The sequence below is a fragment of the Pituophis catenifer genome, unplaced genomic scaffold, assembly GCF_029215685.1.
Source record: "Pituophis catenifer annectens isolate HBS135680 unplaced genomic scaffold, rPitCat1.0.hap2 SCAF_6, whole genome shotgun sequence".
Classification (NCBI taxonomy): Eukaryota; Metazoa; Chordata; class Lepidosauria; order Squamata; family Colubridae; genus Pituophis; species Pituophis catenifer.
The window spans coordinates 7,108,550-7,135,743 of NW_027256886.1; the positions used below are offsets into that span (position 1 = coordinate 7,108,550).

At 41.9% G+C, this 27,194-nt stretch overlaps 2 protein-coding genes across 2 annotated transcripts; both read left to right on the forward strand.

Annotated features, from left to right (window-relative positions):
- The first annotated feature begins 2,398 nt into the window (after nucleotides 1-2,398).
- LOC139318492 (fetuin-B-like) lies at nucleotides 2,399-12,551 on the forward strand. The gene is made up of 7 exons (XM_070945956.1): nucleotides 2,399-2,605; nucleotides 3,777-3,887; nucleotides 4,545-4,632; nucleotides 6,234-6,400; nucleotides 8,404-8,517; nucleotides 10,649-10,738; nucleotides 12,069-12,551. Exons 1-7 carry the CDS (start codon nucleotides 2,399-2,401, stop codon nucleotides 12,549-12,551), a joined length of 1,260 nt encoding a protein of 419 aa, XP_070802057.1.
- Nucleotides 12,552-15,831: 3,280 nt separating this feature from the next.
- LOC139318572 (histidine-rich glycoprotein-like) lies at nucleotides 15,832-26,837 on the forward strand. Its single transcript, XM_070946065.1, has 6 exons — nucleotides 15,832-16,065; nucleotides 18,768-18,878; nucleotides 19,862-19,949; nucleotides 22,385-22,551; nucleotides 23,851-23,964; nucleotides 26,131-26,837. Exons 1-6 carry the CDS (start codon nucleotides 15,871-15,873, stop codon nucleotides 26,797-26,799), a joined length of 1,344 nt encoding a protein of 447 aa, XP_070802166.1. The 5' UTR covers nucleotides 15,832-15,870; the 3' UTR covers nucleotides 26,800-26,837.
- The last annotated feature ends 357 nt before the right edge of the window (nucleotides 26,838-27,194 follow it).

Consider the following 27,194-nt stretch of genomic DNA (forward strand, 5'->3'; position numbering starts at 1 on the left):
CATCATGGACATTCTCAGGATCTCAGAGAATAATGATGTAAGAATATATAAGAAAAGAAAAATATACTTGCAATCCAAAACAGTATCCTGTATACTCCTCCGCTGAACTCAATGAACTTGTCCTAGGAAGCCATTTTGAACCCACTAAACTTCTCGTGGGAGGCCATTTTGTAGGGCTATCCCAATGACCGAAAAATAAGGTCTCTGGACTTCAGTCCACCTGTCCTACCGAGAATGTTCTCCCACCTCAATCAAAGCAGTTGGGAGAAATACAATGGGCCACTCCTCTGCAACTGGGTGGAATTTAGTCTGGTCTCTGCCTATTTGCAGCAGCGATGAGAAACCTTCATTTCTTTTTAAAACATCTGGACTCTGGGAAAGATCACAGTTCTAACATGATTTTCCTCTATGAAGGAAATGGGTGGTTAATAAGGTGACCAACTTTTTTACAATGAGAAGGACACAAATAAATTGAAGAAAAAAATATCATAAATAAAAGAAACATTTTATTCATTGCAACAATAATACAGAATACACTATAATATGATAAATGCATAGTAAAAAACATTTGTAACAATAACATTTTGTATTATAATTATGCTTACATGCCTATTAATTATTATTTAAGTGAATACTTTTCCATTGAATGAATATTTTTTGTCAATGTATCATCTTCTAACAATATATTGGAAATATCTGAACAAGAAATATCCTTCATATTGAATTTTACAGCAAGTGCTGAGCTAGAGTATTTATTTATTGGTTCGATTTATATGCCGCCCTTCTCTGGAGACTCAGGGCGGTTTACAATGCGTTAAGCAATAGCCTTCATACTTTTGTATATACCTTCTTAGTAGGGCTTTCACACACACACACCCCAAGCAGTGTTCTTTTTTATACAAAGTCAGCTTATTGACTCCACAATCCGGGTCCTCATTTTACTTACCTCGAAAGGATGGAAGGCTGAGTCAACCTTGAGCCTGGTGAGATTTGAACTTGCAGTAATTGCAGGCAGTTGGTGCTACTTAATAGCACTTTAGTCTGCTGCGCCACCAAGGCTCTTCAACATCCAATCTCGATTTCTCACTTTTCCAAAAATCATTAGCAATTGAAAAAACCCTTTCAACTGCTACATTAGTTCCAGGACAGCACAACGTAAATTGAACAAGAATAAATAAATTTTCAAATGGAATACGCTCATTTTGAAAAGGCTGAATATTTCCACCCATCTTTTATCAATTTCAATGTGTTTATTTTCCCATTGTATTAATTTTTCAGAATTTAAAAATACATTCAGAAGTAAACAAAGAGTGTGGTGCACTCTTGCGCGCAGCGCATTCTCTCAAAACAATTATCCTGCGCGGAGCGCATACGTCTCCTAATCGCGTCTCGCTGCACTGTACCGAGCCTTGACGAATCGTCATGTCAAATACAAATATGTCACATTACACACAACGGATCGGCTCAGCATCGATCGAATATGGAGATTTACAGATTAGTCTTCAAATATCGAAAAGGAGGACATGTAGGAGGACACTTTTCGAGAGAGGACAGAACTTACAAAAGAAGGATTGTCCTCCCTTAAAGGAGGACAATTGGTCACCTTATGGTTAAGATGTTGGATATATAAATATAAAATAAAAATAAATTATGATAACCAGGAAGACTACAGGTAGTCCTCACCTTACAACAGTTCATGTAGTGACAATTCGAAATTACACCAGCACTGAAAAAAGTAACTTATGACCATTTTTCAGAGTTAGGACCATTGTAGCATCCTTGTGGACATGTGATCAAAATTCAGATGCTTGGCCACTGACTCATATTTATGACAGTTGCAGTGTCCCAGAGTCATGTGATCACCTTTTGTGACCTTCTGGCAAGCAAAGACAATGGGGAAACCAGATTCATTTAACAACTGTCTTACTAACTTAACAACTGCAGTAATTCACTGAACAACTGTGGCAAGAAAAGTCATAAAAATGGGGCAAAACTCATTTAACCACCGTCTCGCTTAGCAACAGGAATTTTAGGCTCAATGGTGGACGTATGTTGAGGACTACCTGTATTTTTGTTCTAGTGGTGAGTCAACTTTGCTGGGTCCTACATCTCATTTTTAATTGAAGGCAGACATAGTTTTTCGATGCAGTGATTTAAATCCAACCACTTGGCTGTTGCTTAGTGAGAGCCACTCTGCAAACTTATAGACTTCTAATCATTGACTCAGTGTTTATAATGTATATGTTGAGGTTCAAAGTTGATGGTCACTGTGAGATAGAAAAAACAAATATTAGCTATTGATTTAAAGTATATAAAGAAAGGTGAAGATCTTTCCTAGCCTTGTCCTCCCAGCTTGGCTCCAATTGCTGTCTTCTCTGATTCTTCAAATGTTTCCAAAATGTCTCTTCTGATTTCCTTCTTCATCGGCATTCAGATGCTTCACTTGGTAGTTACTTCTCCGCCTTTTCACTTTCTTCCCCCAATGTGCAATTCTTCGGAGGTAAAGGTGGCTGCAGAAGTGGCTCTAAACCAACTCAATGCACATCGGAAAGAAGGCTACGTTCTTGGCCTCCAGCGCATTTTTGATGTCCATGAAATACTCCAGGTAAGATCTCCCTCTTCTATTGACTTTTTTCTATCCTTCAATTTGATAGCATCCATCTTTAAAGATGTCCTGTTAAACTAGGTCTATCTGGACTGGTAAAAAAGAAAAAACCAGAAAGCTATTCATTGCCACCTAATTCTTTGCTTTATCTGCTAGTCATCCAGTAAGGTAATGGCATTTCTGTGGCATACAACCAACTCTTTTGGTGTTACATAATGTATATTTTGGACTTGGATGATCGTGTGCAGGTTGTACACGATTAAAATTTTCCCTTCAGGAACTTAATTTATGATCCCATCTCTTCCACATGGGAGTTAAAGAAGAAGAAAAAAATCAATCTCCATTACAATCAGATCCAGATGAGTGACTCCATATCCCATGGACCATCCTTGCTCATCTTCTAACCAGACATTGCTGGATTCCAACAGAAGTTGGTTTCCTGACACTGAGTGAAAGTGAGCTGAATTCTCGCCTTTTTCTAAATGAGGTTTTGAAGATTAATTTAATTCCATGTAATGTACTTATAGAATAAAATAGAATAGAATTTTTTATTGGCCAAGTGTGATTGGATACACAAGGAATTTGTCTTAGGTGCATATGCTCTCGGTGTACATAAAAGAAAAGATACATTCATCAAGAATCATAAGGTACAATACTTAATGATAGTCATAGGGTACAAATAAGCAATCAGGAAACAATATCAATATAAATCGTAAGGATACAAGCAACAAGGTTACAGTCATACTTATAAGGGACATGGTGACTCAGTGGCTAAGATGCTGAGCTTGTCGATTGAAAGGTCGGCATTTCAGCGGTTCGAATCCCTAGTGCCGCGTAATGAGATGAGCTCCCATTATTTGTCCCAGCTTCTGCCAACCTAGCAGTTCGAAAGCACTTAAAAAATGCAAGTAGAAAAATAGAGACCACTTTTGGTGGGAAGGTACCAGCGTTCCATGCACCTTTGGTGTTTAGCCATGCCAGCCACATGACCACGGAGACGTCTTCGACAGCGCTGGCTCTTCGGCTTTGAAACGGAAATGAGCACCTCCCCCTAGAGTCGGGAACAACTAGCACATATGTGCGAGGGGAACCTTTACTTTTACCTAATGTACTTATGGTGATTGACACATTGCTTTGCCTTTTCAAAAGTTTTCCTTTTGTTTGTCCATAGTGGATGGGTGGTTCGCTTTTCTACATCACCTTGGATGTATTAGAAACTGAATGCCATGTCCAGAGCAGAAAATTGTGGAAAGAATGTAAAATTAGAGATGCACATGAGATAGTAAGTAACAGATCTACTTAAGTTTTTAAAAAAACTACCAACTGGGATTGGAAGGAAGTCAAATCTGGGTTTTGAACTGGTTTGCAAAGGAGGTTGAGGCTGTCACTCTACCCACTTGTCGTATCACAACAAACATGTCTCTCTGGAATATCCTTCACCACTTCTCTACTCTTTCCATTGGTTCCCCTTAGCATGTGTGCACATACACGATCATTCCTTGCAGTGAGCTGCCACTTCTGATCCATAGTATAAATGGGGTTGTACCAGTGGTGGGTTGCCCCCGGTTCAGACCAGTTCGCAAGAACCGGTAGTAAAACCAGCAGGAGGCTCCGCCCACTGATCCGGATGTCATCAGAAGTGATCTGCGCATACGCAGAAGCTTCTGCACATGCGCAGAAGAGGGCGTGCGGACACAATGCGAACCAGTAGTAAAGGTAGGTAGAACCCACCCCTGGGTTGTACAAAATTGCAGGAAGAAATGTAGGGACTGTAGAGATGTGGAGAACAAGAAAGATAGAAGAATTGACTCTCCTCATTTTGGAAGGAATGTAAACTGGAGTCTAATGTGTGAAAAAGATAAGTTTTTGATCATGTGTCATGGAATCGTTGGTAAAAAACATGGGTGGCACTAACCCAGACTACCTTCTCTTGTTCCAGGTCTATGGACAATGCAAAGTAATAATTCATTTCAACAAGAATTCAAATCATTCACAATTGTACAGTTATGACTGTGTTTTACGCCCACGTATGTATTTTTCATATTTTCCTACAATACTTTTGCAAGAAAAATCTATCCAAGCACATATAACTGCCAATTGCAGTTTTACAGATTTCCCCACAGAAATTTAAAAAGTAGATGCAAAGGCCCCCCCGACATTAATTTTTTAAGACTTTGTTTCTGTCTTCAGGATATCTTAGCTACATCTGGAATTTCCGTTTGCTCTATTTCTCAACCAAAGGTGCTATTTGGCTCAATTTCATTTTCTATAAATTTTCAAGTGACTCGCATGCATTTTGCATGTGTAGTTTCTCACAACTTTTTTTTTTTATTCTAATGAATTATTTGTCCATTTTTATTTTGTACACTTTGCACTTTGATACAGATGTATTTCTGAACAGATTTTTGGATTTGAAAAATTGACCATCAGACTCAAAAACGTGATGATCTCCATGTTGTTGTGGTATTGCAGTAATTTTATAAAGTGCAAATTTGTTGCACGTGTACAGAAAAAAATCCTGACAGAACAAATCTCTTTGCATCTAATTCTAATGCCTGAATTAAACCACGAGGAGGGGAATAGCAACTGAAAATCTCCCTCAAATTCAAACAATGAAACAAATATTCGTAATTAATCCAAGAATGGAATTCAGATTTTTAAAAATCTTCTATTCGAGCCAAAATTACATTTTAGGTTCAATTCAAGAAGCACTGTGTGACTTGGAAGCCCAGTAAGGCCTATTGTGTATAATCAAACACAGTCAGATTGACTATAACATGTAGTTCATTATCCTGCTTTCACATATAGCAATAGCACTTAGACTTATATACAGCTTCACAGTGCTTTTACAGCCCTCTCTAAGCAGTTTACAGAGTCAGCATATTGTCCCCAACAATCTGGGTCTTCATTTTACCCACCTCTGAAGGATGGAAGGCTGAGTCAACCTTGAGCCTGGTGAGATTCGATCTGCCAAATTGCAGGCAGCCGGCAGTCAGCAGAAGTAGCCTGCAGTACTGCACTCTAACCACTGCGCCACCGTGGCTCTTATATCATATTATAACTTCCTCAAGATGGCTTTGCATTGTTTTTTTTTTCAATTATATGTACCTAAGTTTGAGGAAGAAGCACAGATTTCAAAAACATAAGAAATAATTGATAAGCACCTGTAGACTGGATCATCCATTTAGACCAGGATTGGGGAACTATGGCCCTTCCTTTAATGACTTGTGGACTTCAACTCCCAGAATTCCTGAGCCAGCCGGTTCAGGAATTCTGGGAATTGAAGTCCACAAGTCATAAAGAAGCCATCACTCCCCACCTCTGATTTAGACAATAAACTCATACGGTAACATGGTCAAGAGACAAAGATGCTCAATTTTCAATCAAATCCAAGTTCTCTGCACTTCAGTTTGTGCTTTCATTTAAATATATGAGCTGAAATCCAATTCTATATTAGACCAATCTTCTAATTCAGGGTTTCTAAACCTTGGCAACTTTCAGATAGGTGAACTTCAACTCTCACAATTTCCTAGACATCAGTGCTGACTGGGAGTCGAAATCCACCCTCTTTAAAGTTGTCAAGGTTGAGAAACACTATTCTAAATATTTGCTATATCGTTCTCTATAGTTTCTTCAGCGGCTATGGCAAAAATCTGCCCTGATTGTCCAACTCCTGGAGATCCTTCTGAAGCCACATTTTGGGAAACAGCAGCCGAGAGCCTGGCCAAATTCAATGCTGAAAGCAACCATGTTCATTATTTCACCATCCTCAATGTCACCAAAGCTAGATCACAGGTAACACCGAAAATTCAATGCTGTATCCTTGGTTTGGATGGAACAGATTAATTCTCCTAGCAATTCACAATCTGGCATCCTTCAGATGTGTTGGGGATAAAACTCAAAGAATTGTGGAAATAACAGTTCCTAAACTTCGTAGAAAATCAAATTAGGAAAAGTTGCTTTATTGGTAAACAAGTTTGTCTAGCCACCAGTCATAATTCCCAGTTCTAAGGACAAGTATTCTTCAATGCTATTTATTGGTCAAGAAACTACCGACCTAGCTAAGAAGGGTTAGGCTGGGTTGATATTTGGATGGGAGACTGTTAAAAGAGTTCTGACTTCTCAAAAAAATATATTTAATGATGTAAATCATTTATTTTCTTGTTGGTTTGTTAAATTTATTTGCCACCCATCTTGCTGTGAGGCTACTCTGACCAAGTTACAACAGTCAAACAGAAAAAATAATAAAAAATGTAAACATAACAATAGCCTAGCAATGGAACAATAAAAATAAACACGGAATGGGCAATAATATGAATTAAAAGATGGGTAGGGAGAACAGGAACACAGGGAGGAGATGGGGTCAGCTGATTAGTCAAGTAGCCCCTTCCACTGTGGCACAGGTAGTCCTCAACTTTCAACGGTTCATTTAGTGACCGTTCAAAGTTACGACAGCACTGAAAAAAAGTGACTTAGGACCATTTTTCACACTTATGACCATTGCAACATCCCCATGGTCAGATGATCAAAATCAGACACTTGGCAACTGACTCATATTTATGATTGTTGCAGTAGGGGTGGGTTTTACTTATCTTTGCTACCGGTTCGCTCGTGCACACGCCACTTCTGTGCATGTACAGAAGCTTCTGCACATCCACAGAGCGTATTTGATGACATCTGGGAGGATGGGCGGAGCCTCCCACTGCCGCTGCTACTGGTTCGCCAGAACCGGGACCAACTGGTAGCAACCCACCACTGGTCCCAAGGTCATGTGATTCCCTTTTTGTGACCTTCTGAAAAGCAAACTCTATGGGCAAGCCAGATACACTGAAGAACCGTGTTTCTAACTTAACGCTGGCAGTGATTGACTTAACAACTGTGGCAAAAAAAAAGTCATAAAAAGAGGCAGAATTCGCTTAACAATTGCCTCACTTGCTGGACTCAATTGTCATACATCAAGGATTACCTGTATTCCCCTATTGAGTCCTTAGGCCAAACAGGTCTTCAGACCAGTGGTGAAATGAAAAATTTGTTACTACCAGTTCTGTGAGCATGGCTTGGTGGGGGTGGGGGGGTAATGTGACTGGGTGGGCGTGGACAAGTTTTTGTTTTTTTTTACCTTTTCAAAGAATTTTTTTCTGCAACTTCTTCGGCCAAAGAGGTTGCAGAAAAAAATGCTTTGAAAAGCCTGTGACGATCAGGCAACTCAGCTGGGATCGTCAGAGGCTTTTCAAAGTATTTTTTTTACCACCTCTTCGGCTGAAGAGGTTGCAGAAAAAAATGCTTTGAAAAGCCTCTGATGATCCTAGCTGAGCCGCATGATCATCAGAGGCTTTTTTTTTTTACTTTTAAAAGCATTTTTTCAGCCGAAGAGGTTGTAGAAAAAAAAGCTTTTAAAAGTAAAAAAAAAAAAAAGCCTCTGATGATCATGCAACTCAGCTACGCATGCGGTTTACCTGGGCATGGGGGGGGGGGGGCAGGGACTTTTGCTACCAGTTCTCTGAACCACTCGCCACCATCGCTACCAGATCGGGCGATCCGGTCCAAACCGGGAGCATTTCACCCCTGCTTCAGACCCTTAATTGCTTTAGTTTGGCAACATTTCTGTCTATAGGTGAGGAATGATAAAGGAAACATCTTCGAAATTATTTAGCATGTCTTTCTTGGTTTTTTGGAGCACGACATTCTGCAATTTGATGCTCTATGGATCAGTAGGACTTTCATTCCCATAATTCTTAGATTTTGATTTTCATAACTCTCGTGGAACCTGTTCTAACATGTCTCTGACTTTTTCACAGTGGGTTATTGGTCCTTCCAATTTTGTGGAGTACACCATCCAAGAGACCTCTTGTCCCAAAAGCCAGCCGGTGTCGGTCATCACTAAGTGTCCTCTGCTCCCACCCAATACTGCAGTGAGTATTCAGACATCTTGCACAAAATTTGTCAGTACAATTTCTTTTCCAGATCTAACAAAAAATGGAACTGAATAAATGTGTGTGTGGGGGGGGGGGGAACCACCTCTAATCTTATAGGTTGCATGAGCCAAGGAATCATCTTATGCCATGCTAAAGTATATTAATTTGAAATAACCTCTTGTGTGAGTAAGGAATCAGTTTTAGTTAGCCTAGGTTTAGGATTTAACATGTTGTATGAACCCAACCATTCTACATGAAGGACAACTGTTAGGTAGATATTAATATAGCTGTAATAAATTTATTTGAAAAGAAATGGAAGAAACGGTAATAATTCCACGACGAATAAGCAGAAGAAGTTAAATCTAAAATTAGATTTTGTAGAGACGGACAGGAACCAGACAATGATAATGTTAGAACCTCTTCCGCAGGAATTCTCTTTTTGTTTTAATTTAAAAAGTTTTTTTATATTTATTTCTTATACACATATTGTAAATGTACATTTTCTTATCCATAATTGATCATAAAGGAGAAAGAAAGGAGAGGAGGAGAGGGAGAAAGGAGGAGAGGGAGAGAGAGGAATGGAAGAAAGGAGAAGGAGAGGAAGAAAGGATAGGGGACAAGAGCAGGAGAGAAGGTGAGAAAGGGGGGAAAGAGGGGAGGAGTGGGGGAGAGAAAGGGGAAGTAGGGGAGGAGAGGAGAGGAGGAAGAAAGTAGAAGAGAAGAGGAAGGGAAAGAAAGAAGAACGAGAAGAAGGTTTGTTGTGAAAAGAAGGAAAAGAGAGGGTAGAAGAGAAACCTCAAATGTAATTAAAATGTCTTATTTTTATGCTTTCATTAGAAAAAAATATGTATATATTGCACAGGAATTCTCATATCGTCCCTTCAAGGGTCTAGAACAGGGCTGTCAACTCACGTCGTCATGGTGGTGTCATCTGATGTATCAGGACTTTTTTCCCCTTTGCTAAACCAGGTGTGGACGTGGCCAGCACATCATGCATCCAGCCCACGGGCCAGGAGTTTGACAGCCCTGGTCTAGAACAACTCGCTGTGGCCAACTCACATGGCCAACTCACTGCAAGACAACGCCCCGCAGACAATTCCACATGGGATAGCTCAATATGATACCGGTTATCCGCCACTGTTTCTTTGGCATTATTTCCATTGATATTTATCCCGTTGAGTTATCCCGCACGGAGTTGTCCACCGCGAGTTGTCTCGTAGTAAGTTGACCGTGGTGAGTTGTCACATGACAAGATGGCCATAGTGGGTTGGCTGTAGTGAAATGACTGTGCTGAGCTGGTCCCGGAAAGATGACCATGGCAAGATTACCACGACGAGTTGGCCTCACGGATTGTCCCATTTCATTCCTAGAAAACTGGCTGTCCATACTTTGCTTGATAACCTCTAGAGATGCAGCACCCATAACTCAAGGAAGCAGGCTGTTCAATCTATACAGTATCATTTGGTATTCTTTAAACCAATGTATAAATCATAACGTTCATTATAATTTACCAGGGCAATTCTTCAAGAACCAAAATTATATATCAATAGGAATACAGTAATTTAAAAAAATGATTTCACTTCTGTAACACCTGAAAATATTTCCGTTTTCCAGAAAACTATTCAGCTACTCCTAGAACAGTTGGATCAGTGCAGTTTGAAAGGAAACAGAATTCTTTGGCATTCCCAAAATATTGTGTTATGTTCACAAATAGAGAGGAACTGATGAATAGCCTCACAGAACAGGAAGTGTACATTGGAATAACCTGCAGTACAAGAGTACCAACAAAATGTATCTTCACTTCACATTTAAGAATCAGTTTTATTCCACATGTAGCTCAGGTTCTACAGGCCAAAGAAATGAGAAAAAGAAAGAATTTCTGTTTCTAACAAGCATAGCACACAAAATTCGGGTTTGCCATGCGAGATCCATCCTGGAGCACAGAAACAGTTATTTTGAGGAGGAGAAATGGCATGCCAACCATAGAGGGTAACAGAGAAGGCCCTTCAATACAGAACATCTGAAGAACAATATGTATTGCTGTCCCACTGCATATTCAAAACATCTGGCCAACTTAAACCTTTTGGGTTTCTTCGTTATTTGATGAAAAATTTCTCTTTTGCTCTAGGAGGCAGGCCTATGCAAAGGCTCAGTGGTAAACAGTCGGATTGAAAATCGGAAATTTGTCAGTGTAAAATGCCATTTCTTCCCACACCTGGTACGTTCCTCAGACACAGTGTTGAAATCCAATTTTTTTTACTACCGGTTCTGTGGGAGTGGCATGGCTTGGTGGGCATGGCTTGGTGGGCATGGCATGGGAAGGATACTGTAAAATCTCCATTCCCTCCCCACTCCAAGGGAAGGATACTGCAAAATCCCCATTCCCACCCCACTCCTGAGAAAAGGATATTGCAAAATCTCCATTCCCATCCCACTCTAGGACCAGCCAGAGGTGGTATTTGCCGGTTCTCCGAACTGCTTAAAATTTCCTCTAACGGTTCTTCAGAACCTGTCAGAACCTGCTGGATTTCACCCCTGCTCAGACAGCTATCATCTGCAGAAAATATTCCCTCTCTCAGTTTGTCAAACATGGTTTACTTTTTTAAATCATTGACTGAAGTTTACCCAACACTTTACCCAATCGATTTCTCAGTTAAATAATAGCTTTAAAAATCATTAGTTAAGACCTCGCTTGATTAAGCAGACATGAGAAGATCTGCGTAACAACTTTACTGTTAGTTGTTTTTATTGTAATGCTTTTCATTATATTTCAATTTTGGATTCCTACCTAAAGCCTCTGAAGTGAGGTAGTTTCATAACTCCTCAAATGAGATACAATAATAAAATAATGAAATGAAATGAACAAATATAAATAGATACAACTGAACACCATCCCCCATTTTTTTTTAAAAAAAATGCATCAATAAGTTCATAGGTAATTAAGGGTACCACGAGAGCATATAATTGGAAAGATCTCACCTTGCTGAATCCCGAGAAGTTATTAACACCAACTGTCTTGAATATTTCACAAAATAAATAAGCACAATTTATAGGCCCAGATATGGTTAAAGTTTTGGGGGTTTGGGGAAGAAACCACAGAGTCAGGTAGTGTATTCCAGGCATTGATCACTCTGTTGCTGAAGTCGTATTTTCTGCAATTAAGTTTGGAGCGGTTTACCTTAAGTTTATGACTATTGTGTGCTCGTGTATTGTTGTGATTGAAGCTGAAGTAGGACATTGACAGGTAGGACATTGTAGCAGATAATTTTATGTACTACACTTAGGTCTGACCAAATGCGGCGTAGTTCTAAGTTGTCTAAGGCCAAAATTTCAAGTCTGGTGACATAAGGTATTCTGTTGTGTGCAGAGGAGTGGAGGACTCTTCTCATAAAATATCTCTGGACTCTCTCAATTGTATTAATGTCCAATATGCAGTGCAGGTTCCAGACTGATGAGCTGTATTCGAGAATTGGTCTAGCAAATGTTTCGTATGCTCTAGTTAGTAGTACATCTCCCTAAACCACTTTCTGTATCTTTTGTCTTATTAGCCACCAGTTACAGATGAACAAACTCCACAGTCTGGTTCTAAACCTGGGCAGGAGGAACATCATGAAGATGACGATAAAAGACACAGAAATCACCACGAAGAGGGCAGACACCATCATCGCCACTCCCATCCCCACCACCACAAACATCATGGACATAAGCATGAAGATCAGGAGCCACGCTACCCTCACCGCTCAGCTAACATCACTAAGATACTACCAGGCCAGAAGGAAATATTGGGGCGGGTGGTCATTTATCCTCCTTCAAGCAAGCATGTCTCGCTACATTCCTTACCAGAAGTCCAGGAGCCCAAACCAAGCTCTAAATCCAGTTTGACTTCTCCAGAACAGGAGGCCAGTCCTCGGTCAGTACAGTCAACCAGGCCAGCCATTCCTCCCTTCCCCAATAGGTTTTCAGAATCACCATCGTGCCCAGGAGACCTTGCAATAGAGATCTATGGCCTTCAACTGCCTTCACCCTCATAGGCCAAAACTTCACTAAAACTGAATGATGTACTGTACAATACTGAAACCTAGTAGGAACTCATCAAATCTTCCCATACAGGCAGGACCTTCTTGGTTTCCATGTTTGCAACGTTTTGTAGGATACTAAAAAAAAAGTTTTAATTAACTTGAAAATACAAAGGAGTTTTGACTTAATTGCATAGATCTTTCCACTAAGTCAGGGGTCTCCAACCTTGGCAACTTTAAGACTTGTGGACTTCAACTCCCAGAATTCCTCAGCCAGCTGGCTGAGGAATTCTGGGAGTTGAAGTCCACAAGTCTTAAAGTTGCCAAGGTTGGAGACCCCTGACTTAGTGGAAAGATCTATGCAATTAAGTTGGAGGTTGGAGACCCCTGCACTAAGTAACCTCCCTCCTACTCCTTCCCTTATTTTACACTAGTTATTATTCCCAAATATTTATGTCTCATTCCAGGAAATTGAGGATTCTAGTTCTACCTTAGCCATGAAAGCCAGCTGGGCGACTTTGAGTCAGTCAGTCAGTCAGTCATTCTCTCTCTCTCTCTCTCTCTCTCTCTCTCTCTCTCTCTCTCTCTCTCTCTTCTCTCTCTATCTCTCTTTCTCTCTCTCTCTCTCAGCCCAACAATCTTCCCACAAGATTGTTGTTGGGGAAAACTAGGATAGGTTCATCGCCTTGAGTTATTTGTAAAAAAATAATAAAGGTTGGATACAGATAAAAAATATTCTTTTTCTTTTCTCTACTTTGTGTATCGGAGATTTCAAACTCAAATGAATATATGAGCTACATCATGTGAAATGGGTTAATCCAGGGGCGAAATCCAGCAGGTTCTAACAGGATCTGGAGAATTGGTAGCGGAAAATTTGAGCAGTTAGGAGAACAGGCAAATACCACCTCTGGCTGGTTACAGGGTGGGGAGGGAATGGGGATTTTGCAGTATCCTTCCCCTGGAGTTGGGTGGGAAAGGAGATTTTGCAGTATCCTTCCCCTGCCATGCCCACTAAGCCACGCCCACAGAACCAGTAGAGAAAAAGTTTGGATTTCACCCCTGGGTTAATCAATGGACGACATCTATGACATGCAAAAATGAAATAAATTTTAAAAATGCATTGGAACATAATTTTTTTTTAAGGAAACTCAATGTACATTATGTTTCTGCAGCCAACCTCATTTCTCTCTCACCGGTGACCATATAACATAGCGATAAACAGTTGCACATAGTTAGTCTAGATCCATACACGAGGAGAATTGCAGATTGTTGTTAGCATTTTCATCAATAAAATACTGTCTGGATTCATATACTGTGGGAAGTGATCGATTATTTAATCATGAGGTACTGAATAAGCAATTGGCTGCATGCACACAGCAGGCTACTTCATAAATCATGGCTCAAAAACCCAAGTAGTTAAAGACTAAGAAATATCGTTATAGCGCAACTCATTGTACAGATTCTGCCTCTAATGCAGGGGTGTCAAAATCAAGGCCCGCAGGCCAGATACAGTCCACGGGGTGCTTAGATCCACGAGGCTACCTTGGAAACAGCGAAGGATCGGCCCCCAGTGCTTCTGCCATCAAAAATGGAGTTCGGGAGCCCGTTTTCGCTGGCAGAGCGCTTGGGCCACCACAGGCACCCATGACACAAGTGACATCGAGCTGGCCACACCCACCCTGACCACGCCCACCCTGGAACCCCAAGGTCAAGCACAACCCTGATGCGGCCCTCAATGAAATCGAGTTCGACACCTCTGCTCTAATGTCCCACCATCAAGCCCAATTGTGGGTCTTTAATTCTAAGAGAAGGTGGTGACTTTGTCAATTATTGGCAAGACAACTTCAATTTTACATGGAAAAAAACAGACGCATAAAAGTACCGTAGTTCATACTTTGGACTGTCTCATTGTTTGTTCAACTAGCACAGAATTCTGTATACAGGTAGTCCTGGACTTACAGTTCACTTAGTGACCATTCAAAGTTATAACAGCACTGAAAAAAGTGACTTATGACCGTTTTTATGGCCGCCCTGAGTCTTCGGAGAGGGGCAGCATATAAATTGAATTAATTAAATTAAATTAAAGTTTCACACTTATGACAGTTGTAGCATCCCCCTAGTCACATGATTTGCAATCGGATGCTTGACAACTGACTCACACTTATGACGGTTGCAGTGTCCCAGGGTCATGTGATCCCCTTTTATGGCCTTCTGACAATCAAAGTCAACGGGGGAGCCAGATTCACTTAATAACCGTGTTACTAATTTAACAACTGCAGTGGTTCACTTATGTTCACAAATGTGGCAAGAAAAGTTGTAAAATGGGGCAAAACTCACTCAATGAATTTCTCACTTAACGACCTACATTTTGGGCTCAATTGTGGTTGCATGTTGAGGCCTACCTGTACTGAGAGCTTCGAATCAATGCAAGCTACCTCTAACTTCCTGTAGCCCACAATCATTGCCCCATGCCAGTGATGGCTAACCTTGCCCAAAGTGTGCACATGCATGCACAAATGCATGTGTGTGTGCATGAACCCCCAAAATGCAATGCACATGCACCCTGTTCATGTGTACCACATGTACCCATGGGCCCCTGCACACGCCCCGCCTCTGCGCATGCACACGTGCCCCCACCCATGCACCCCACCCCCATGCATTCACGGAAGAGACCTGACAACAGGGGTAAAATCCAGCAGGTTCTGACAGGTTCTGGGGAATCAGTAGCGGAAATTTTGAGCAGTTCAGAGAACCGGCAAATACCACCTCTGGCTGGCCCCAGAGTGAGGTGGGAATGGAGATTTTGCAATATCCTTCCCCTGGAGTGGGGAGGGAATGAAGATTTTGCAGTATCCTTCCCCTGCCATGCCCACCAAGCCATGCCCACAGAACCAATAGTAAAAAATATTTCAGTGGATTTCACCACTGCCCAACAACTAGCTGGCCGGCGAGAGGCACACGCATGTGTGGTGGAGCTGAACTTGGGCAACGGCTCACGTGCCCACAGAGTGGCCGCTGCATGCTACCTGTGGCACGCATACCATAGTTTCGCCATCACGGCCCTATGCAATGTCAGAATTTCACATTATTTTATCCATTGCTTCAAATATTACTTCCTCATTTTGGATCCCCTTTCCCTCCTTATTTACTCCATCAATCATTCATTTTCTATTTATTTTGCTTAACCAGGGATCAAGGCAACTGGTTCAAGAACCTTGAGACCAGAGCTACCAAAAAATAAACATAAACGCGTTTATGGAATTGACTTTTTAATATCAGCTCAAAAGAGCTCCAGTCCGGTGGCTTAAGCGGATTAATCCATCGCACAGCCCAAATGAAATTGCTAGCCTGTGCTCTATTTATTGTGGCATGGACCACATCCTGCCGTGCCCTGATGGTCCCTGAAGACTGCAATGATACAAGAATAGAGAATGATGCAGAGGTGGCCCTGAATTTAATCAATCAATATCGCAAAGAAGGCTACATTTTTGCCCTGTTCCGGGTTGCTGATGCTCATTACCAACACCTGGTAAGTACCGCAGCTGTGGGTGGCTCCTCACTGGTTCAGTGGTGGGCTCCTCCCGGTTCCTCCCGGTTTGGCCAAGCCGGTAGCGGTGACAATCTGACGTCACCAAACCAGTTCTCTTTGTCCAGGAGCTGGGCCCTCCTACCCGCCCCCGCGTTATTCTTACGTTTTATTTCTTCTTTTTTAGCCCAGCTGATAGGTGCGACAGAGTGGATTGCCGCACCTCAGCTGGGCAGATTCCCAACGGCGATCGCGCACAAAGCATGTGACAAAGAGAACCGGTAGTAAAGCCGGTTAGAACCCACCACTGCACTGGTTGTTCCAGCATGGAGTCCATGCCTGTCATAATTCTCTGATTTAATGCAAACAGGTGAATCATTATTTGACTGCATCGTGTGATCATTTTGGAAGTACTTCTTTGTGTTACTTAGGAGTTGTTATGGGTTTTGTTTTTGTTTTTTTTAAATGGCACTTTTAAAAAACTTTTTTTAAAATGTTTTTTTAAAAAAACTGGTGGCGCTCATAAACTTACTTGGACTTAATTTTAAAATGTGCTTCATTTTGAAGTACAAATATAACATATGCCACAATGAATGCGGAGAAACCTAGAATCTCTTATTTTCCATCCATCTATTTGGGGGGGGGGAACAAACAATATAGGTAGTCTTTTTTGTTGTTTTTTAAATAATTTTTATTTAACATTTTTCACATTTAAAATCACAGTTACACTACAATACAGGTAGTCTTTGACTTAGGACCGGTTGCTTAGCGGCCAGTCAAAGTTACATCAAAGTTACAACCCTCCCCCCTCCCAAAATCTACTTATAACCAGGTTTCAAAGTTAAGGCTGCTGCAGTGCCTCTGCAGTTGTTTACCTTTACAACCAACCACAGGTACACTGCAGCGATACCTGCCCCATCTCCCCCATCCAGTCTTCATCTGCGTGCCTTCATCTGCTCCCAATCCAGCCACTCAGCCACCCAAGGGAAACCAAAGCCAGGCAGGAGAAGCTATCGGTCCATTGGGGGCTGTTGCAGGTGGTAGGCCGAGGCCTGCTTCCCGCTCAGCCAGCCCAAAGATTTGCCTGCTCCATCAGTTCGTGGAGTCTGTGGCGCTTCCTTAAAAACCAGAGTGCCCCTTACAGGATCGCGAAAAGAGTCCCTGCTTACAGAATAGCACCTGGTTGCCATGAGACAGCCTCTGTTGGAAAGCTGAGCTTTGCATTGCATCGGCCTGAAGGAAGAGAAAATTAAGAGCAAGTTTGGTTGCAGTTTCAAGAGGATGTTGTCCAGGGGTGGGATCCTACCGGTTGAACAACCGGTTCGCTGAGTGCGTGCGTGCACAGTTTCCATAAAATTGAACTTCCACATTGCAAACAAGGAAAGGAGCAAGGAAAACAGCTGAGGAGGGCCAATTCAATCTGCCGCCCCTGATCAGCTGTGCTTCAGAAGCAGAAATAAAGGTCGGTATAACCCAGGGCGGGCGGGAGGGACCACTTTTACAGCAACAGAGAACCGGTTTGTTCTCAGCAGGAATTGAGAACTACCAGTTCGGCCAAACCGGTCTGAACTGGTAGAATCCCACCACTGATGTTGTCCCAGCCACTATGGTCACCATTTCAGGAAGATGAGGTCCCAAAACGAAGGAACACAGTAAGGTGTTAACTCGAAATAGCCAAAGCAGCATCAAGTGTCAAGTTCTGCAAGATTCGGGAAAGCCTCAAGACCAGCCCTTTTGCCCCAGAAAGCCTCATTAGCATCCTAAAATACACACCTCAAACATTGTGGGATTTAATTAATCAAGTCCGCCTGCACATTAGCAAGTAACCAATTGCAACACTTTGCTTGTTTCCTGTGAAAAATGAAAAAAAGCTATGTATGACGCTGTTGGGGGCTCCTCTTCTTTGCTTGGAGGCGACCTGTTGTTGTGCATCAATAAAGGGATTTTGCTCAAGGAGTTTCTCGTGTCCAGTGGGACTTAATTGGGCATTGTCTCTGGGCAATGGACCACGGTCCAATCACTATGTTTACAGGTCCGACAGGCCAGGCAACTTACTAACTTACTGCTCACTTCAGAAGTTCGATTCTGAATGTCTCAGGTTTCACTCAGCCTTCCATCCTTCCGAGCAGCAGTGGGTTTCCAATATTCTTACCACCGGTTCGCTGCGTGCACCATCCACACATGCACCCAGCCTTTCACGCATGTGCTTTGCTTGCATGCATGCCTTCCACGCATGCACCCGGCCTCAAAAACATGGCTAAATAGGACGGCATTAAGTCCAGGCGGGCGGGCAGGTGGGTAGGCCCACCCCACCCGCAGTCGCCGCTACCAGTTCGTCCAAACTGGTACAAACCGGCTGAATACCACCTCTGCTTCTGAGGTCCGTAAAATGAGGACCCAGATGGTTGGGGGAAATATGCTGATTCTGTAAGCCACTTAGAGAGAGATGTAAACCAATATGAAGTGGTATATAAATCTAAGTGCTATTGCTCTTAGCACTTAGATTTATCTGGTTTATTGCTGGAAATGAGCAATACTGATTTTCACTGCTGTGGTTCAAGATCCACATTATAATGTGCAGATGGTGTGTAGATGGTGAGCCAGTTTTTGAAAATGAAAATTTATCTCTCTCTTTTTTTAATGAACATCTTCAGCAGAACATGCCTGATTTTTCTTCCATCTTGCTCTTTTTTTCCCCACTTCAGGAAAACACATCCATAGCATACCTAACTTTGGATGTCTTGGAAACGCCATGTCCTGTAATATCCAGAAAACATTGGTCATCCTGTGAGCAGCGACCATTCTTAAGTATAACGGCAAGTAATGTCCATCTCTATTCTTTCTAAACATTAACTATTTGACGTATACTTCTGTGAAAAGTCCTGCTTGTGTAACCACAAACCAACAGAAATGTGACGTTAGCACATTATTTGTACTGCCACATAATCCCACCCACAAATACTAAGGTTTAGAAAAGGGATTTTCTTGGGTGAGGCCCCAAAGTTCTCCACATTTATACTCCCCAGCGGAGACCCCTCACATCCTGGACATAAACTGTTTCAACTCCTACCCTCAAAACGACGCTATAGAACACTGCACACCAGAACAACTAGACACAAGGACAGTTTTTTCCCGAACACCATCACTCTGCTAAATAAATAATTCCCTCAACACTGTCAAACTATTCACTAAGTCTGCACTATTATTAATCTTCTCGTCGTTCCTACCACCCATCTCCTCCCACTGATGACTGTATGACTGTAATTTTGTTGCTTGTATCCTAATGATTTACATTGATATTGTTTCCAGATTGCTTATTTGTACCCTATGACTATCATTAAGTGTTGTACCTTATGATTCTTGATGAATGTATCTTTTCTTTTATGTACACTGAGAGCCTATGCACCAAGACAAATTCCTTGTGTATCCAATCACACTTGGCCAATAAAAAAAATTCTAATTCTAATATCATCTGCATGTTTTAGAAGTATTTTTTGTTGTTTGTTGTTCAGTCGCTAAATCAAGTACGACTCTTCATGCCCCTATAGACCACAGCACACCAGGCCTCCCTGCTCAGTGTCTCAATTACATTATCTAACCATTTGGAAGCTAATGAATTAGCATTGTGTTGCCTTGGCTCATGAGGTGCACACTTCCTATTTTCTTCATGTTTCTTCCAGACAAGAACTTTCCAGGGTCGTGGCCAAGACATTGCTAGGAGTCAACTTCTACTCAAGACCTTTTGCCTTTCCCTAAAATACAACTTGGAACTGATGCCTTTTCTTGTGTCTTTTTCCAGGATTTGGGACAATGTAAGGCTGTTCTGTATATAAATGAACTTTCCCAAAGAAAACTGCTGTATGCGTACAACTGCACTGTCAGTCCAGGTATTCACGTTCTTCTAAATTACAAGTCGGAATCAGATAAAGAAACATCTCAGTGACCTAGATGGCTATGTAGGCTATGCACTTTTGGAAAATGTACAATCTTGTCTGCTAGAAAAAGTTTGGGGTAAAAGTCTGGTGCTTCCGATTTTGCAGAGGATGATGATAAGTCTGCACGTCCATAACAAATGCCACTTTCCTTAATCGTTTTTTTCAGTTTTAAATTAGATAGATAGATAGATAGATAGATAGATAGATAGATAGATAGATAAAAGAAAGAAAGAAAGAAAGAAAGAAAGAAAGGAAGGAAGGAAGAAAGAAAGAAAGAAAGAAAGAAAGAAAGAAAGAAAGAAAGAAAGAAAGAAAGAAAGAAAGAAAGAAAGAAAGAAAGAAAGAAAGAAAGAGGAAGGCAGGGCAGGAGGGAGAGAAGGAAGGAAGGGGGAGAGAGAAAAAAGGAAGGAAGGAAGGAAGGAAGGAAGGAAGGAAGGAAGGGGGAGGGAGGGAGAGGGAGAGAGAGAAAAAGAAGGAAGGAAGGAAGGAAGGAAGGAAGGAAGGAAGGAAGGAAGGAAGGAAGGAAGGAAGGAAGGAAGGAAGGAAGAGCTAGGCAGACAGTCAGGAATTATCGTCTAAATGTATAGATGCATGAAACAAGGCAAGGCATCCAACTGCAGTTTGGGGAAAGGCAGAGATAAGAGTGAGTCAGGATTTGAGGTTATAGAAAGAGGTAACAGGAGGTTCAAAAAAATCAAGATGGTGGATGAAACTGCCTGTTCAAAACCATATTTTTATAGTCATATTTATCAGATCCTTTTCCATGGATACCCCTGGACACAGATAAACATGGAGGACAGCTTTTATGTGCTTCTCTCAATACTTCACCAGTTCATCTGCACAACCTCAGATGACTATTAACCTATTAACTAATAGATAATCCAGGTTACTTGAGGGACCGTTTCACCCACTGGGACTAGCCCGTCCCACTCATGCTGGCAGAGGAGGCATGCTGCGGGTCCCGTCAGCCCAAGTATTCCAGCTGGCAGAGTCTAGGACAGTGATGGCTAACCTTTTTGCCGTCGTGTGCCAAAAGCATGGGGAGCATGGGGGTGTCGCGCGTCCGCATGCCCACACCCATAATTCAATGCACTACAGCCCCCCCCACGCCCCCACGCTTTTGGCACGTGATGGCACGTTGGGCCCGGTAGGCCCGTTTTTCACCCTCCCCAGGCTCCAGAGGCTTTCTTGGAGCCTGGGGAGGGTGAAAACGGCCTTCCACACATCCCTGGAGGCCCTCTGGAGGCCGGAAACAGCCTGTTTCCCGACTTCCAGTGGGCCCGGAAGGCCTGAAAATTAGCTGACCGGCACGCATGCACGTTGGAGCTCAGCTAGGACAATGCTGGCATGCCCTCCGATATGGCTCCACGTGCCACCTGTGGCACGCGTGCCATAGGTTCGCCATCACGGGTCTAGGAGAAGGGCCTTTTCTGCTATGGTTCCTGCCCTCTGGAATATCTTGTGTCCCCCCACCCACCCCCAATGTGAAGTTGGTTCCAACCCTCCTATCTAAAGACATGGCTTTGCCAGTCAGCTTGGGGGTCCCAGTGGGGCAGAGGTGGGTTTCAGCAGGTTCTGACCAGTTTTGGAGAACCGGTAGCGGAAATTTTGGATAGTTCAGAGAACCGGTAGTAAAAATTCTGACTGGCCCCGCCCCCATCTATTCTCTGCCTCCAGAGTCCCAGCTGATCGGGAGGAAATGGGGATTTTGCAGTATCCTTCCCCTGAAGTAGGGTGGGAATGGAGATTTTACAGTATCCTTCCCCTGGAGTGGGGTGGGAATGGAGATTTTACAGTATCCGTCCTCTGCCACACCCACCAAGCCATGCCACGCCACCCAAGCCACACCCACAGAACCGGTAGTAAAAAAATTTGAAACCCACCACTGCAATGGGGGAACAGCGCAATAGAGGTGGTTGATTGAGTATTAATAGATCCCAGCTCCCCTCCTGCCCTCCTCATGTGCCTTTGGTTTTAATGTTTTGTCTTTTAGTGTTTTTATGTTTTAGATTTTATACATCTATAAACTGTCCAGAGATACCCTATAGTAAGATGGGCAGCCAATAAATTTTATAAATACCTAAATAAAATAAATAAATAGAAATTCTACTAGAAAACTTAATATCCCATCTTACCATAGAGGAGGAAAATGTTTTGGCTGCCGAACATGAGACTTTTGAATTTTTAATTTTTGGTGGCAGAAACAATGTGGTAATAGATATTATCACTTAGCTGACATCAAAAATTTAAAAGGGAAATTTTTTGAGGACTTTAGCATTTAAAGATTACATGGGAAGATTACTTTTTACTAATTTGCTCCAGCTTTAATGTGTGAAGGCAACTCAGATCAATGCAGCGTTGATAATGGTGCTTTTTTTTTTTTACAGTTCCACCAAAAATATATGAATGCAAGCGTTGCCCTGTAAGAGTAACAGTTCTAGAGGACACTGAGAAGCACACCGAAGAAGCCAACAAGATTTTAGAGAAATACAGACTAGAGAGCAATGAGTCAAATTATTTCAAGGTGGAGAAAGTCCAGAAAGTTTTCAGCGCAGTATGTATCCGTGTTCTCCTCTTGGATCTGTAGGCTTATGTAAAAAATTATTTCCCAAGATATCAGGAAGGAAAGGACCAGCAGTGGAAAATGGTTTAAATCAATTCTACTTAAGCACCTTTCACTATTCTCTTTTCCTTCCTTCCTTCCTTCCTTCCTTCCTTCCTTCCTTCCTTCCTTCCTTCCTTCCTTCCTTCTTAAAAGTGTTATTCTTATAGTTGCTATTTTTATGAATGGAACACATATCAAGTTTAACCCATCTCTTAACTGTATTAAAGGGGATGCGGTGGCTCAGTGGCTAAGACACTGAGCTTGTCGATCGAAAAGTCAGCAGTTCAGCGGTTCGAATCCCTAGTGCCGCGTAATGGGGTGAGCTCCCGTTACTTGTCCCGGCTTCTGCCAACCTAGCAGTTCAAAAGCATGTAAAAAATGCAAGTAGAAAAATAGGGACCACCTTTGGTGGGAAGGTAGCAGCGTTCCATGCACCTTTGGCGTTGAGTCATGCCAGCCACATGACCACGGAGACGTCTTCGGACAGCGCTGGCTCTTCGGCTTTGAAACGGAGATGAGCACCGCCCCCTAGAATCGGGAACGACTAGCACATATGTGCGAGGGGAACCTTTACCTTTAACTGTATTAAAGCCCTTTCGTAGTGTCATTTGTCAGCGCTCCAGAAAAAAACCCAGCTCCAAGTAAAGACTCTGAAGCAAGCATTTTCAGAGTTCTATTTACCAGAATAGGTAAACTGGCACATCTGGGAAAACCCGAATCTGAGAGGTCCAGGTTTTTCCTCAGTAAATCAAAAAACCCCAAACCATCCCCTCAGTCCTCAGTCGATCACATGCTCCAATCAACCGCCGTCCCATCTTGAAACATCACTCTGACCAGGTGCAGGATCTCCCTGACCTTGACTGACAGGAAGAATGCCATTATGTCTACAGGCAACCTCTCTACTAAATCCCCCCTCCTACTTTCCCACACATGAGAAGGTGGCAGCATGGAAGCTTCCGGCCTAATATGGCTTCCAAAGCGGACATCATTATTGTACTAGCAGTGTCGAGAATGGGCATCTTTAGTCCTCTTTCCTCCTCCATTATCTTATGCCTAGGATTATTCTGATTTAATTCTGAACAGACCCTGGTGGAATAGCCTGATTTTTCTAAAACTTTCCTAGGTGAAAATTTTAATCAAAAAAATTACGTCCGCCCTGCAGTCATCCTTAGATGCGAACGCCAAAGTGAACTACAATATTGGAAAAGTTGGATATAATTTGATCCCTGTTTTGTTTATTTTATGCAGGTGGCCGACCGTACGGTATTCATTGTTGAATTCACCATAAAAGAGACAAGATGCCCAAGAAACACCGACCCAACAAGTGTTTCCCAATGTGAATTCCTGCCTGATGGAAAAGCTGTGAGTGGAGATAATATATGCAAAAGTAGTTTGGCTAACAAACTGTAGGAAGTAAATAGACAATTGCTATATAGAGGTTTTCAGGATCTATTATAGATCCTCAAATGTATCTCAGTAACAAGGATCAGTGGATTGATACGTATGCCTTGGAGAGAAAAGCCTTTAAACTTTACTTAAACTATAGCTGCTAAAGGGAAGAATAGCAGATGTAGATACTGATTTAATAAGGAGCCCCATAATTATTACAGTCTGTTTTTATTGTTGTTCACCTGTTAAAATTGTTGCAGTCAAGCCTTATAAATATATTGTATAAACGAAGAAAGGCTGCTGTGATGGGAATTGTAATTCAGTAATTTGAGGAGAACTGCAATTTCCCCATTTCTGCACAATCTTGGGCATACCAAGAGGCTTTGTGTGTGTGTGTGGTTTCCAAAACTCCTAGAAAAATTGACATTTTATCAGATTTTTTTAGCAGCATAAAGGAAAAATATTGCCTAGCTTTCTCAGGCTCAGAAGCTAAGCGTAATCAAATCTGGTTAGTATTTTGATGGGAGACCTTAATTCCCGAGCTGACTTGGGAAACTGAAAAATAACCTAGTAGAAGAAAATGTCACACCCACTATTGTCATGTTGTCAAGAAAACTGCAGGGTTATGTTTGTTTAGTCCCCAGGGATCAACCTTAACTTGAGGGTGACTTTCCCTTTTCTATCATCTTAACTGTATTTATTTAATTAATTCAATGCATTTTTTTTTATCAGTGACATTAGATTACACTTTTGTTCTGGCCCCATTGACCTTTTTATTCCATCACAGTTTTGTTATCTCAGTTTTAAATTGTGAGCAAAACTGAGAGGTAGCACAGCATTTCCTGCAGCAGTGATTCTCAAAAACCTTAGCAATGTTAAAATGCGTGGACTTCAACTCCCAAAATTCCCCGATCAGGTCTTGAAAGGGCTAAGATTGAGAAACAGTGTTCTATGATATAAGAAGATGTAACATATACAATATGGTGTGATAAGTTACAAGGTGTAATTAAATACTCTTGAAAGGAAACTTATAAATTCCCATGCTTATTCCTTCCTCAGATTAAGTTTCTCTTGTTTTCAGGAAAAGATTAGGGTGGGAAGGTGGGTCCTTGGGGAACAAGGAAAGGGGAAGGGAGGAGAGAGGAAAGACTAGGAAGACATCAGTTGCACAGAGAGGAAGAAGAGGAAATTTTCAGAGGAAAATGCCTAATTTTATTATTAAACTGTTGACATTTTTTATTTCTTAATGGTGTAACAGATTTAAACATTATAAAACTGTAACGTGTGTTTGTACACGTGTGTGGATAGATGGATGGAGAGATGGAGGGAGGGAGAGAGGGAGGGATGGAGGGATGGAGAGATGGAGGGATGGATGGATGGAGAGATGAATGGATGGAGAAATGGATGGAGAGATAGATGGATGGGTGGATGGAGAAATGGATGGATAGATGGATGGAGAGATAGATGGATGGATGGAGAGATGAATGGATGGATGGATGGAGAAATGCATGGATAGATGGATGGAGAGATGGAGAGATGGATGGATGGATGGATGGATGGATGGATGGATGGATGGGTAGAGAGATGGATGGATGGATGGATGAATAGACAGACAAAGAGAGAGAGAGAGAGAGAGAGAGAGAGAGAGAGAGAGAGAGAGAGAGAGAGAGAGAGAGAGAGTCCTCAACTTACAACCATTCATTTGGTGACCATTCAAAGTTATAACAACACTGAAAAATGTGACTTACAACCAGTCCTCACACTTACAACCAACATTTGGTTGCTTGGTATCTGGCATGTATGTCCAATGGTTATAGCATCCCTGGATCACGTGATCATCATTTATGACCTTCTTAGCCAGCTTCTGAGAAGCAAAGTCAATGGGGAAAGCTGGATTTGTTTAAAGACCACATGATGCAGTTAACAACTGCAATGCGTTCTATTGCAAAAATGGTTATAAAATTGGTCATGACTCGCTTAACAACCATCTTGCTTAACAACAGAAATGCTGGACTCAGTTGTGGTCATAAATCAAGGAGGATGACTGAGAGAGGCAGAGAGATAGGGAGAGAGAAAGAGAGAGAGATGTCAAATTTACAAAATTCATCTCAACTGTTATCATTTCCTTTTTCTCTGTAGAATCTGGGATTTTGCGTAGGACGAATAGTTAAAGAGTCAGGAGCCCCAGATGTGATTGTAGTAGACTCCTGTGAAATCTATGATACTTATCAAGCAAGTCCTGCAGGTCCCAGGGGCAGCCATAAGTCTGAACAGACCCAAGAGGAACATCCTGGCATTCCCCCTCCTCCAGGACCTCAGTACCCTTCTCCTCCTCCTGGGGGTCCCCATCATTTTCCTCCTAGTAAATATCCACAACCGCCTCCTGGGCCTCCACTTCCCAGACCTTTTCCTCATAGACCAGATGATTACCACCGACGGCCCTATAGGAGGTTTCCTAAATTTGACTGTCGTTGCCGCCACCATCATCACAGGTCTAATGACACTGCGTGTAAAAGGGAAGAAAGCGGATCCTCAGAAGACCAAGATTCATTCACCACCCATCATTCTTTCCATCGTAGCAGCGTGGACTTTGTCCATTGCATTCCAATTCTGGGTGAGCACGATGTCCTCCAAGCTCCTGGTGCCAACTTTCTTGACCATCCCTTGCCTGACCAAGGAAGACATGGAAAACTCATAATACAACCTTTCCCGGAGGTTTCCTCAGGATCAAAGTCATGCCCAGGGAAGCCCAAATATGACCTCTTGCCAAGCTTTTTGTCTTTGTTTCCTACACCATCAGCACATTAAAAAGCACGTTAAAAAGCTTTTCATGGAAAAAATAATAATATCTGCATTTATATGTTGATTTTAGTTTAAGTTCCGTATAAATTGTAACCAAGAATATTGTATAAATATTCTTATATGGAGAGCATAGTTTATATATAATCTTAGAGTGATGCATGGTCTGGAAATCATTTGAAAAACATACCCTATTTCCCCAAAAATAAGACCTCCCTGGATAATAAGCCCAATCAGGCTTTTGAGTGCATGTGCTAAAATAAGTCCTCCTTCAACACTATCAAATTATTCGCTAAGGCTACATTACTATTACTATTACTCTTCTCATCATTCCTATCACCCATCTCCTTCCACTATGACTGTGTGACTGTAAACTTTGCTGCTTGTATCCTTACGATTTATAT